This window comes from Carassius gibelio, chromosome A10 (genome assembly GCF_023724105.1).
Source record: "Carassius gibelio isolate Cgi1373 ecotype wild population from Czech Republic chromosome A10, carGib1.2-hapl.c, whole genome shotgun sequence".
Lineage (NCBI taxonomy): Eukaryota > Metazoa > Chordata > Actinopteri > Cypriniformes > Cyprinidae > Carassius > Carassius gibelio.
This window is the reverse complement of record NC_068380.1, coordinates 4,513,579-4,527,583: the sequence shown is the minus strand read 5'-3', so window position 1 is coordinate 4,527,583 and position 14,005 is coordinate 4,513,579. Positions and strand designations below refer to the sequence as shown.

General features: G+C 30.8%; 1 protein-coding gene across 3 annotated transcripts in view; it reads right to left on the bottom strand.

Annotated features, from left to right (window-relative positions):
* pdlim5b (PDZ and LIM domain 5b) overlaps positions 1-14,005 on the bottom strand; it is a 72,373-nt gene that overhangs the window by 39,924 nt on the left and 18,444 nt on the right. For all 3 annotated transcript variants that reach the window (XM_052607685.1, XM_052607687.1, XM_052607686.1), the window contains exon 3: positions 3,795-3,946. In XM_052607685.1, coding sequence (XP_052463645.1) covers positions 3,795-3,946 — 152 coding nt within the window. The remainder of the gene's footprint in view (positions 1-3,794; positions 3,947-14,005) is intronic.

Sequence of the window (14,005 nt, the reverse complement as noted above, 5' to 3'; positions counted from 1 at the left end):
AAAATATGAGCTGCGCTGAGAGACCAGCTAGAACTACACCTTCAAAAATACAATCTACTGATAGGTATATATCTGTTTGGTTTGTTAAAGCTAAAGCTCACTTAACCTGCAGACACCCTGAGCAATGAAAATAAATCAAAAAATAAATATGGATCACATAAAATTATATTTTGAAGCAAGTTGGTAACCAAACAGTTTCTGGTCGCATTAACCCTCTGGAGTCTAAGGGTATTTTTGGGGCCTTGAGAAGTTTTGTCATGCCCTGACATTTGTGCTTTTTTCAGTTTCTTATAAATATCTAAATGGGTAAAGTCTAATATCACTGTAATCAGCACAAACTGGGCTATAATAATATGTGAAACCCATGCATGTACATGATTGTATTTTTGAGAAAAAAAATGTTATGCATGGTTAGTGAAAAACTAAAAATGTTAAATCACTTGAATAAGGGAATAAAACACATACATAAAATTGGTTGCCGGAAAAGTTGAGAACTGGAGCTTGTAGCCTAGAATTTTTCTTTCTGAATGATGTGAAAATCATCTTGTTTACTCACTCACAGAAAACAATATATTGATTTAAATTTTCTAAAACACTTTTTGTTGGTAAAAGTCATATGCGAGTAGGCGTCAACTATCATGAATATCATTGTGATTTACACCTGAGAAAACAAAGGCCTGCATAATGAGCTGCATAATGAGCTGCATAATGAGCCTCTCATTCAACTGTGCCACTCTGAGGGAGGACTTACAAGAAAGAATGTGAGAACAAAATAAAAGTATATAATTTTATGTTCGTAGTTTATTAAGAATATTTAATTATCCCACAACATAATTTAATATCCACTTGGGGGAGCAGTTAAACAGTTTATTAAGAACAATCAAAGCTTACTTTCGAATTTTTTGGCATCCTTTCTCTAGTCACACAATCCTTCAGAAATCCTTTTAACAATCTTATTTTCTACCAAATAAACCCCATTTATTATCATCATCATCATTATTATTATTATTAATGTTGAAAAGAGCTGAGAATATTTTTCAGTTTTTTTTAGGGGGAATAAATTGAAAGAACTGCACTGTTTTTTACATTTGTTAGAGTTATCTCTATTTGTCACATTTATATTATTTACATCAAGCTTTTGAATGGTATAGTATTGTATATTGTTATTGAAACTTCATAATGTTTCACTTGATTATACATTTAGTCAGGAATTATAGTTTGGAAAAAGTATTTGGAAAAAGTCTAACTAGTAAAATGTTTACACGTTATGTGAAAACTAGTACAAATAAATAAAAAGAGACTTACTCTGTTTATGATCTCTGCTGAATAAAGTGCTTCATTCTTTTTTCTGAGGAAATCCATTTCTCAAATCCTCAACCACATCACATCTTTTTGGGGTGAATTATGTCTTAGTCCTCTCATCGCGAAGCAAACAGTAAAATAAAATAAAAACTTGAAGAACAGTCTTGCTGCTTTTTCTTCTGTGTGGGCGTATTCAAGCCGCGCGCTTCAGTTTGAATCTGAATAGCGCGTTAAGCGCGGGGGCGTGGTCACATTAGATATAATGAGCGGAGATATGAAAAACAGACATCGCGTTGTTTTCATATGGATTACTTTATCTCAGAATATTTGTTTTCGGCAGCACTTGTTTAGTTTAAAAGTAGACATTCCAGGCTTTCTATAGATATCTCTCTCATGTCTCTTCGTTGAGTATTCACGGAGTTACAGTTCATTTTAATGAAATGTTTGTACATGACGATCAGCGGAGACAAAGACTGTAGACAGCGCACCTTGTTTGTTATCTTTATTTTATAAGTGCACAAAGGTTTTTTGTTATTATGTCTGTATCCAAAAAAAACTAGACCCTTTACAGATTCGATTGATGTATTGCTCTTATCTGTACGATTAAAACTGAGAGTGTAATTTAAGTTCTTTTCGGGGTTATCAGGTGAAAATGACTCAAAACGCATATATGCGTTAATCGACTCGAAAGGGTTAACTTCCAAAGCATGTGCAAAAATACAATGGAGGTCAATGGGACCTAAAACTGTTTGGTTACCATTTTTCTACAAAAATAATGAAGAAAGAAATACAGAAGAAGAGCAAATGATGACAGAACTGTGAGCTTCTAGAAGGAATATCACTTTTATAATGATTCAGCGCTGATTTTGACTTTCAGAGCTCAAGTGCATCTATCCACAATCACTTCGATTTTGGAAAGATCTAATGAACTGAACAGGGAATGCATGAACTGATAAAAATGAATATCAAGTCGGATATAAGCCGAAATGCAGGAACGTAAATGATCTAAAGATAAACAGTGAGTAAATGAAGAGTAAACGGTCCTTTAATTGTAACGGAGTAGTCTTATACGGACTGAAATAACTGATGATGGATGAACTGAACTACAGTTAAAGATTCAGCAGGGGTCAGGACACTCGCTCAAACCCTTGAGAGAATTAAAAACAGGCGTCTGATCCGAACATGTTGAGCGCATTAGATCCTGCGTGTCCCATCGTGGGAAGAGACCCCTGGAGAGACGAACCCCGCGGAGAGCTCCAAACACACACAGCTCTTCTGCTCTGGAGGATCTGCACAATCCCTCATCTGATCTATCAATGTTGAACACAGTTGTGCTACACAATATTTTTGTTGGAACTGTGATGCATTAGATTCTTCAGGATTCACAGATGAACAGAAAGTTCAGAAGACCAGCATTTATTTAAAAAACAAACTAACAATTTAAAAATGTCTTTACTGGCACTTTTGATCAATTCAATGCACCCTTACTGAATAAAACTATTCATTTTTATTGTGAATATTTTCTTTTTATTAGTGAAAATCCACTGTTCTCTGTACCAATTTCAGTACCAAAGCAAAACAGAAAAATATGCTAATTAAAAAAAAAACTATCACTAAAAATAAAACCAATGCCATTCTTTATACTCATTTAAAATAGTGTTTAAAGTTTTCTACAAGTAATATAATTATGAAAAACAGTCAACAAGTTTCACACAAATTTAATTGGTCTTTTAATTAATGAAATTTAAACAAAAATTTATTTTTTGGTAAAATAAAAAGGGGATTTGCTATTAAAATTAAAACATGGAATATTGTGTGATTTATTGCTTAATTTTTTTTTAATTTTTTCTACAGTAGTAGCAGTATCACATACATTCTTCTAAATAATAGTAATATTTCTAGCACAATGCCTTTATGGAAAAATTAACTTTAATTTTTTTAACATTTACAGAAACTGGTCCATATGGAGATTTGATTTGATTCATTTATGCTACCTTTGACAAATTCTGTGACTGTCCATATTAAATTGTCAATTTTAATTTTTATGACTGGATTCTGAGATTACGTCTGCGTTTTCTGCTTCGCTGAAATCATAGCATCAAGAACCGGGTCCTCGGTACCAACGGTATTTAAAGAAACATGATGCAGTCACATTTAGATTTTTTAGTACCGAAGTACCGGGTCTTTTGACAACACTAAATGGTAGTGTATCAGTTTCCACAGAAATATTGTGCAGCACAACTGTTTTTAACACTGATAATGATCAGAAATGTTTCTTGAGCAGCATATTAGAATGATTTCTGAAGATCATGTGACACTGAAGATTTTAGAATATTCCAGTGTTGATCACAAATTGGTGATACTATAATTCACCTGTATTGATTACAATTACTTCTCAAGCAAATTTGCAATATCCACCATAAATCCATTTATATTCTGGGTGCCATGAAACATCAAGCAATAGAAGAAACGTGTGTGTGTGTGTGTGTTACCTCAGCAGCGAGAGGTTCAGGTTTCCCGTACAGGCTTTGATTTTATTCTGTGCTTCCAGGTGTGTCATTCCCTCCGTGGCGATGCCGTCGATAGACAGCACGACGTCCCCGACGCTGATCTTGGCTTTGGCTGCCTTTCCTCCTTCTGTCAGCTGCATCAAACACAAACAATCAATGACTTCAGGCTTTAACTGCATTCAGTTCCTCACTCAAATCAAGTGAGGTGAAGACTTCAAACGTGGCGTGAGTGACTATGGACTGTGTGTTATGATGTTTTGATGTCCTTTTCAGAGTCTGAAAGCTTTATGCACCTTTTATTTGAACGGCATTAAAAAAAAGAGAGACAGGAGAGTCTTCAAAATTTCTAATAATCTTTCAACATATTTGAATAGTATGCTCCGTTTTGACTTTTATTAGATGCTTGACACAATGTTATTTTAGTATTATTTATATAGTAATAGTATTTATTTCTAAATATTCTTGTATTTTTAGTTTAGTTTTCATTAAAATGTTTAGCTTAAGTGTGTTTTTTTATTTTATTTAATTTTTATGAAAACTAAAATTTAATTCTGCTAATTGCCTAGGCATAATTTAAACTTTTGGTACATTTTCATATTTTATTTTTATTTTTAATTTTCAGTTATTTTGTTACATGCTTTGTCATTTTTACTACTTATTTTGTTTTATTAGTTGTTTTTGATTTTCCATTTATCTGCATTTTTCTTTCAGTTTCTGTTTACTAGAATGACAAATTTTTTTTAACTCAAATTAAAAAAAAAAAAGTAACCATAAACTAAAACCATAAAACATGGTTTATTTCCGTTAGTTGCCAGAGCATAATTTTTTATTATAGTTTAAAGTTAAAGTAGATTAAAAAAAAATTATCAAAATATTTAAATAGTATTAATTTATATTTACATATAGATATTTTTTTTTGTATTTTCAGTTTTCGTTTTAATTTTAGTTACTTTTGGTTATTTTGTTGTGAGCTTTGTCAGGGTTTTCTTTTATATTTTTTTACATTTTTTATTTAACTGCATCTAGTTTTTCTTTCATTTTATAACAGCTTTTAAAAAATTAGCTGTAGTTAACAACACTACTTTACTGACGATGCATCTCACGCCAGACCGCATCCCACTGAATCAGATGTCAAAATTACAGTTCTTCTTAAAATAGTGTTATATTTCATCTTTATCTACGGTTTAATTCTATGCATGTCTGTACTTTCTATATGCGTGTAAACATACTTTGCAAAAAAGCTCTTTCTGACTTTCTAAAAATGGATACAGGTAAAAAAAAATACAGTAAAAAGACCTGGCCTTTAAAAATCTAACTCTTCACAGAAGCTGAAGATTAAAGAATGAGTGATGCTCGGCTGACCTTTGACCCTCTCGGCCCTTGATGCCGGAGCGCAGTGAGACGCTGATGAAATACTAACTTCAGGAAACAAGAGCCCAGCTGGAGGGGCTGTGATTCATTAACCCTTTAAATCTGACGCTGCTTTTCTGTTCTCCTCATCAGATCAGACCGGACAGCCTGTTAGAAACCAGCCTCGCTCGTTAGTACGGACTAATAAACAACCTGATACCTGACCAGATTACTACAGCACAGGAAGAAAGTCTTTACACAGAGGAGAATAAAACCAAACAGCTTCTGTGGAGCCTCTCAGAGACAAATGTTTGCTTGTATTTTCATGTCACACCAGTTATAATAGATATTTTCAAGTTCTTAAAAAAGAAAACTATTCAATATAAATATACTGTATATAAATGTAAATTTATAAAGGATTTTAATTTATCAATCAGAATTTATTGGATTGTGAAAAGTGAAAATTCCATTAAAGAAATGTGAAAAAATAAAAAAATAAAAAATAAAATGTAAACACATATGCACATATATATATATATAAAAAAAATTACACAATGCAGGACTAGATTTTGCCAATTTGAAAAGGATTGGATTTTTAAATACATAGAGAATACATTTAGGGAAGGAACAGATTTAATCAGAAATCAAAAAAATATTTACAAAAAAAATAAAAATAATAATAATTTAAATTATATATTATATATATATATATATATATATATATATATATATATATATATATATATATATATATATATATATATATTAAGCAGGACTGGATTTTATCCATCAGGAACAGATTGGATTGTGAAAAGTGGAACGTAATCATGTGACTGAACAGGTCGATGACATCAGCTGGAAAAAGCTGCTCAATCCGTCCTGATATCACGAACAATCGAGGAACCGAAACATCTCAAGCCATTATAATACACCTCAAACACACTGAGCTTAGCTAGAAGAGGAATGGAAAAACTAAATGAGAGATAGACGTGGTTATGACAGAGTTTAAACTCACAGCACACTTTCCTCATTAAAAGCTGATCCCATCAGTTAAGCTGGATCTAAACTGAGATCATGAGTGACAGCGTTTCAAACATCCATCTGTGGCCATCCAAGCGTGACCTTCCCAACAAACAGAGCCAGAGACGTGCCTCATCCCTTCCTCAAGGTCAGAGAGGGAACATGTCACCAGACTGGAAGAATCAGGACGTGAACACATGAGCTTCATCTCCAGAGTCACTTCATTTGAGGAAGATATTGTCAGCTACAAACACAAGCACACTACAATCACTATAATCCGCCCAAATAAAAGTTTGGTTTAACATGAAGAAATTACGCTAGCAAAATGTATATTAATTTTGTACAGCAGAATGCACTTAAATAACCCCGTTTATTAATAATATTTTTTAAATAGATCACAATTTTTTAAATTATGTTTTAATTTAAAACAATTTAAAATTAAATGATTTAAAAAATACATTTTGAAAGATGCAGCGAAATTAATATTTTATGTTTTATTTTGATTAATACGGTTTTTGGTAATTAATAATTAAATCATAAAATCACAAATCTAGAAAAGTCAAAACACAATAAAAAAAATAAAATAAAAAAAAGACCCTACTAAAAATAGTTTTTTTGTTAAACGTTTAAGAAGTTTCATGTTTTTAAGTAATTAGAAATACTTTTTAAAATCACTATTTTATTTAAAAATCCAGAAAAATTGTAACTGAAATAAATCGATTATAAAAAAAAATAAAAATAATAATAATTATATATCAAATTATAAGTCATAGTGCCCAATATTTCCATACGGTGATTTGGGCCACACCATTCCTAACCTTGCACACTACACAGGACTGATATGAAGTGAACTGGTGTGGAGCCGGTTTGCTCTTGATGTGTCTGAACAAGAGGCATTTATTTACAGGTGTATGAGGCATGATGAATATATCAGTCATCCAGCACTGCTGTCCTTCACTTCACTTCACATCTGCTAGACAACTAACTCAACTAATATACCCCCCCCCCATCCGGAGTCAGATTATCATCCGCTCTGCTCTCGGCTGAAACCTTTAAAACAACAAGCAGGATGCGGGACTGATGACAGAAACACTTCAGCCTGTCAAAACAATCAAGTTAAGCCTGTTCCCATGAGGTTTTTGAGTTTAGAGCAACATGAGGAAAAGGTTTTCTTTTTTCTTTTTTACATTTTCCTTTAAATAGGTGTGTGATTTTTTTGTTATCTTTGAAAGAAAAAAAAAGTTTCAGAGTGTGATTGTGAAAGTGTGATTTATACAATATACTGTAAAATGTATGTACTCAGAATTCGATGGAAAAATGTTTGTTTGTATTTTTTTATTTTGTGTCAACAAACATGGCTATTTTTATGATGACAAACAGGTCATTAAAGCAAAATATGCAGGGGTAAAAAAAAACTAATATATATATATATATATATATATATATATATATATATATATATATATATATATATATATATATATATATATATATATATATATATATATATATATATATATATATATATATATATATATATATATATATATATTTACAGAAGGTTTTTAAAGTAACTTTGAAAAAAAAAAAGAAAACTATTACATATAAAATAGGCATACATCTTTATATTTACTTTTACATTTATAAGGAATTGACTTGATCATGAAAATAATTGGGTTTTTAATCCCATTAAAAATATATTATTTAAATGTAAACATGAAAATAGATAGATACAGGGCAGGACTAAGTATATTTTACATATTTTTACATTTATAATATATTTTAAATATATGGCAGGATTATAAAAAGTGGAAATTTATTATTTAAATTGTACATTTAAATTATAATTTTGATTTAAACAGGACTGGGAACTGACTGGATCATGACAAGAGGCCAATCAAAACCATAAAATATATAGAAATAAATAAAATATAAAAATGAATATTAACAAAAAATAAATAAAATATAGGGTAGGATTTTAAATCTATTTATTTTTAATATTTAAATACAGGACAGGATTTTATCAATCAGAAATTGGAAGTGGATTTAAGTGAAATTCCTGTTTTATTTGTTCACTTTAAAAGACAGACTGTGACGGATGCAAAAGTCTCATGTTCAGAAGTGATATATGCCACAATGCACTACTCAAGCAGCAGGAACGTCAAAACTAGAGCTCACACAACTTTAAATCTCTGAAAGCACCTCTGGGAGTTTGACGGGGTCACACACACTTATTCGAGTCATTAGGTCAACAACACAAGAACATGATGAGGTCCCACATCTTCAGTCGGTCAGAGGAACACGCTGAAGCCTCCTGAACCCACACAGACACACAGCATTCATTTAGCAGTCATTTCTTTTATTAACATCATAAACTAAACCTCAGCCTCATAAAGCTGAAGGCAACAAGGATCGAATCCCAGCGCAGAGGAGAACCAAACTCAAATCAAACACAACACCTCACAGCTTGCCTTCAAATGTTTTCATTAGCCATATTTCTAGCAACATTTTCAGAATGAAAGAGTAACAAGCTTGGGCTTTTTAACAGACTGTGTTTAGTTATGATGTGTGACCGGAGAACTTTTCCATATCCATGTTTTCACATGTAAGCCAAGAGAAATAAGTCATTTTACTTGCATAATGTGTGCATATATTATAAACAAAACCTATATTAACTATTTTACTAAAAAATATTAATGAATAAAAATACATATTTTCAACCATTTTACTCGAACGCCATTTTTGGCTGATAATCTTTTATTATCTATAATAAATAAATAAATAAATAAATGTATATAACATGAAATATATAAATATAGGGAAACCTTTAAATCTATATATTTTATTTTATTTAGAATTTTATTTTAAAAAATTATTTTAAAAATGAACAAAAACTTTTGTTAAAACAAATAATGTATAACTACAGTGCAATGCAGGCAGTATATTTTTCTCAAAAAGATTAAGAATAAACTGAACTGATTCACATCCACAGTGAAAGCAGGAAAACCAGAAAGAAAGTAAACGGTCTATTCTGATGTCATTCTGACCTTATGAAACAATCAGGACAAATATCCCTTGTATAAAACGAAGCCGAACACTCCTCGTGACATGAGCAGCTCTAGAAAGTCAAACGGAGGAGATGTTTGTCCTCTTGTCAGCGCAGAAGCAGCACTGGTGGAGACGCTGGTTAAACGTTGCCCAGTAAACACTAATGAACGGTTGCTTCGCTACGATGCCAAAGCTCTCCTTCTACAGCCGTACACACACACACACACACACACACACACACACACGCTTATCAGAGAACCAGGCTGTGTAACAACATCCATAAAACCGACTGAAAATCCCAGCAACCAGCAGAGTGTAGAGGCCTGCCTTCATCTAAAACTTCTTTTAAGCCACCAAAACTCACTTTTTCTCAAAATTAATCCAAAAAGGAGGTGGAAATAAACCCCAAGTAATGCTATTTACCACAAAAAAAAAAAAAAAAAAAAAAAAAAAGAGGAATGGTGAATTTAGAGAAATTGAAGAAAAAACTAAATGTCACATGCTGTTATCTGGATGCACGTTATGCTAAATCAGACAAAATAAGGCATTAATTTGGACATTATTAGAAATGTTGCCTTTGCAACATGAAATAAAATACGTTTTCAAAATGAAATATCAGCAAGTTGGGGCTTTTCAAAATGCTATACAAGCAGCAAAATAAAATAAATACATTATTATAATGTATTATTATTATTATTATTATGTAAAAAATAAAGTTATAGTTTATAAAATAAACTTAGTTAATAGTTTTTTTATATTTTTGTTTTTTTTAAATAATAGTAATAATATTTTATATGCATTATATATTTTTTTAAATATATGGTTTTATATTTTATTTTACTTAAATTTTTTTCTTTCAAGTAATGTAAATATTTTTATGTTTTACGTTGCTTCTTGACTAAAAGTATGAAAATAATATGAAATCTTGTTTCCACCACAGGGTACAAAAATAAGATAATTATGATTTTACTCTTAACCTTAAATTTTCTGTGAGATATAAACTCAGAATTGAGAGAAAAAAGGTGATTGTGATTTTTTTTCAATATTGAAACAAAACAAAAAAAGTTACAAACTCTTGAAAAAAAAAAAAAGTAAAGATTATCTTTTTTTTTATTATTCAGTGGCAGAAACAAAAAAATTTAATTACAAGAAATAAATAAATACAGAATTCCAGAAGGATGGTCAGTTTATAGGTTGCAATTATAAGAATGATGACAAATAATTACAGAGGAGCGGTTTAGAGTAATTGATGTTGAAAAAAATCTTTGCATCTTGTTATCCAAATGTGAGTTATGATAAACCAGATAAAATATGACAACACTCGTTTGAGTTCAGACATGGACGGTGGCCAAACGCTTCCATGTGTGCCTTTCCAATTATCCACAATCAAACGCAAATCAAATTAAGGTTAAATCCCCCATAACGATGTCTGATGATAAACCCACAGATCATCATTATCTTCTCTCCAAAACCTCATCCGTGAATCCACCACAGTGTTTCCATTCCTCTTGTGTGTCCTTTAGTTGATTAACAATAGCGACCTAAATTTAAAATGCAGCATTTACTGACCAAAACCAGTTCGATGTGGATCTACATGTGTGTTCGGTACAAATACGATCACCACAAACCTTCAGCGAGCTGTGTTAAATGACTTATAAAACTGGAGCTGGATTACTTTGAATCGCCTCAAACCACAAGCTCAGTTATTTCTGGTAATAATACTCCATTTTGTACATTTTGTAAAGTACAGAGACACTTGTCTTAGTAAACAGCACCAACTAAGGTTAAGGTTCCTCTTTCAACTCTGGAAAGATAATATTTAGATGTTAAAATGTAACGACTGCGTTTCCTCCATTAATCTTTATAGAGAGCTGACAATGTGCCGATTAGTTTCACGGTTTTGCTGTCAGCGTATTACAGACCACACTCATGGGGTGAAGTTCACTGACTTCTGACGCAAACCAGTGGTTTTTCCCTCCGAGGGCCTCATGTGGGCCGAATGAAATGCTGATGGGCTTCATTCTGAGCGGCTGGATGAATGAAGGAGCATTTTTCAGACATGGAGTCACAGCTCTTGGGAAGGTGCTTTAACTTCTCTTTAATGGCCTTATATGGATCTGGGAGATTTCTCTCGCTGTTTGATCCGTCAAACATTCCCAAAGCATTTCTGGACGAAGCAGGTGTTTTGCTGGAACTTGAGGAGATATTGTGCTGCTAAATTACATCTTTTACGTCACAAACACAAAAAAATAAAAAAAATAAAAATATAATAATAATAATAATAATAATAAAACAACGCGCAAAAATATTTGCATTGAGAGCAAGAGCGTGATCCCTTCCTGACGGTGATATCTTATTATCATATAGATCCTGTTATAGTTTCTATAAATATCTTGAATTTGTTTTAATACTTTCGTTTTTCATCTTACTTTGTTACTTTTTAGTTGTGTTAATTTTATTAGATTTTTTTTATGGTTTATATCTAAATATGTCTATTGTTATTTTTCTACATTTTATTATATGTACTTTTTTAAATAATCACCTATGCAACTAGCTACATTTAAATAAGCTTTTTAAAAATATTTTATATTTTAGTCTTTATATTTTATTTTATTTCAGTTAATGCTTGTTTTATTCAATAATTAAAAACAAAAACATTAATGAATATTCTAATTCTAAATCTAATCTTAATAAATATTTAATACTAAAAATAAAAATATATATTTTAATATAAATATTATTTAAAAATAGTTTTTATCTCTATTTTCAGTTATCTTTCATTTCAAGTAGTAATAAAAATCAATCAACAACAGAATTAAAAAAAAAAAGTTAGATGACTGCAAGAAAAGTCAGAATCAAGAGACAAAAATCTCAAATACCTTTATTTTTTATTTGTGCTAGATACAAAAAACAAACAAAAATTTTTTTTTTAAGATGTAAACTCAGAATTGCGAGAAACTCAAAAGTTTATTAAACTTAGTGATAAAAAGTATATTTTAAAAAAAAAAGTTGCACATACCGTTTATTATTTTTATTATGTGGCTTCTGTAAAATAAGGATATCCCTAAAGCAAAAATATAATCAAACCTTATGAACTAAAATATATCTGAAGTCTAAAACAAACCCATGAGCACTAGAAGCAATTATGATCGACATCTCATTTAAGAGAAATAGAAGCAAAAGTTTCACACCACACACTCGTCTCATGTCACAGTTAATAAATGACACCTAGGATGAGGCTCTGTATCCAGATGTGCTCCAGATGCACCTCACAAATCCACTAAAAAGAGGAACATCAGTATATCAGGCCACTCTCGTTAATGTTCCTCATGTTCTCCATGTGAGCGAGTCTCGGCTTCACTTCCATGGCAACACAAACAAAACACAACATTCCGACGCCAGAGGAGAAGAAGGCAAGCCAAGCTGCAGGAACCACTGCCTCGACCAATCAAGAGCTCTCGTTTTCCCGCCTCATACCGAAACAACCTTGTGAGGTGCCATATAAATACACAGCTTCTGGAAAATCTGTTTATGATGACGTCCACACACATGAGTGGCATGATGAAAGGGGGTTTACTTTACATGGAGTGAGTTGAGATCACGTGAACGGTCGAAATGCTACTCTCTTTTTCTACTGTTAATAGATAATAATTCATAAAAAGCACATTTATTTTATGGTACCAAATGTTCAAGACATATCGGACCGCAAACACATCAATAAAACTTAGTCAATAAACTAAGTTAGTGTTACCATTTATTAACTTTTGTTAAGTTTGCTTATTGATAATATATAGATTTTTGCTACAACTATAATAAAAAATGAATTAATAAAATCTAAATTAAATCAAATTAAAATTAAGATATAATAGAAGAATAAAACAGAAAGAAATACATAAAACATAGCTATAGACATGTAAAATTAAATATAAAAAAAGAAAATTTATATAAATAAATACAACTTTAAACAAAATGAAACAGTAAAAATATATACAATATATTTAAAAAAAACCTCAAAAGCAAAAATAAAAAGCTAAAACTAATTAGAGCAAAATAAAACAGTAAAAAAGTATAATATAAAATAAAATTTTAATATGTAATTAAATATAAAAAATATAGAAACAAATTTAAAAAAAAAAAGTTACAAACCAGAAACCAAATAAAACAAGAAATACAATTGAAAAAAAAAAAAAACTGTTCCTAAAACTGTATTTTACCTGTTTTCTCCATCTGCACTACTAAACTGAATCTAAGAGTGAGAAAAATCTATAAGCTTCAAAAAGATTCTCTAGTTGTAAGACAGGAAAACAATCTCGGCTGTGATTTCAAACATCTCTGTTAATTACAGGTCAACAGGATGTGTGTCGCATTCATGAGGAAAAGTCTCTAAAGACCCTGAAGAAATGAAACCGAGCCTCAGTACAGAGGTGACATGTAAAAGGGTAAATATGAACACAGCAAGCAACAAATGAGAGTAAAAACTGATTGGCTGATGATACATGGGGCAACTTTGAGCAATTTTGCTCGGGCACTTTCCCATTGAGAATGGATTACAAATTTCTATCTGGATACTTTAGATAGTGTCATGGGCCCTGTGTCTATATATTATAAACTAATTAAATAATAAAGAGTAAACTATAAATTAAGCAACAAAACAGAAAAAAAAAGAATAAATATTTTAAATATAAAAATGACAACATATAAAATGAAAAAAAGCAATATATATATATATATATATATATATATATATATATATATATATATATATATATATATAT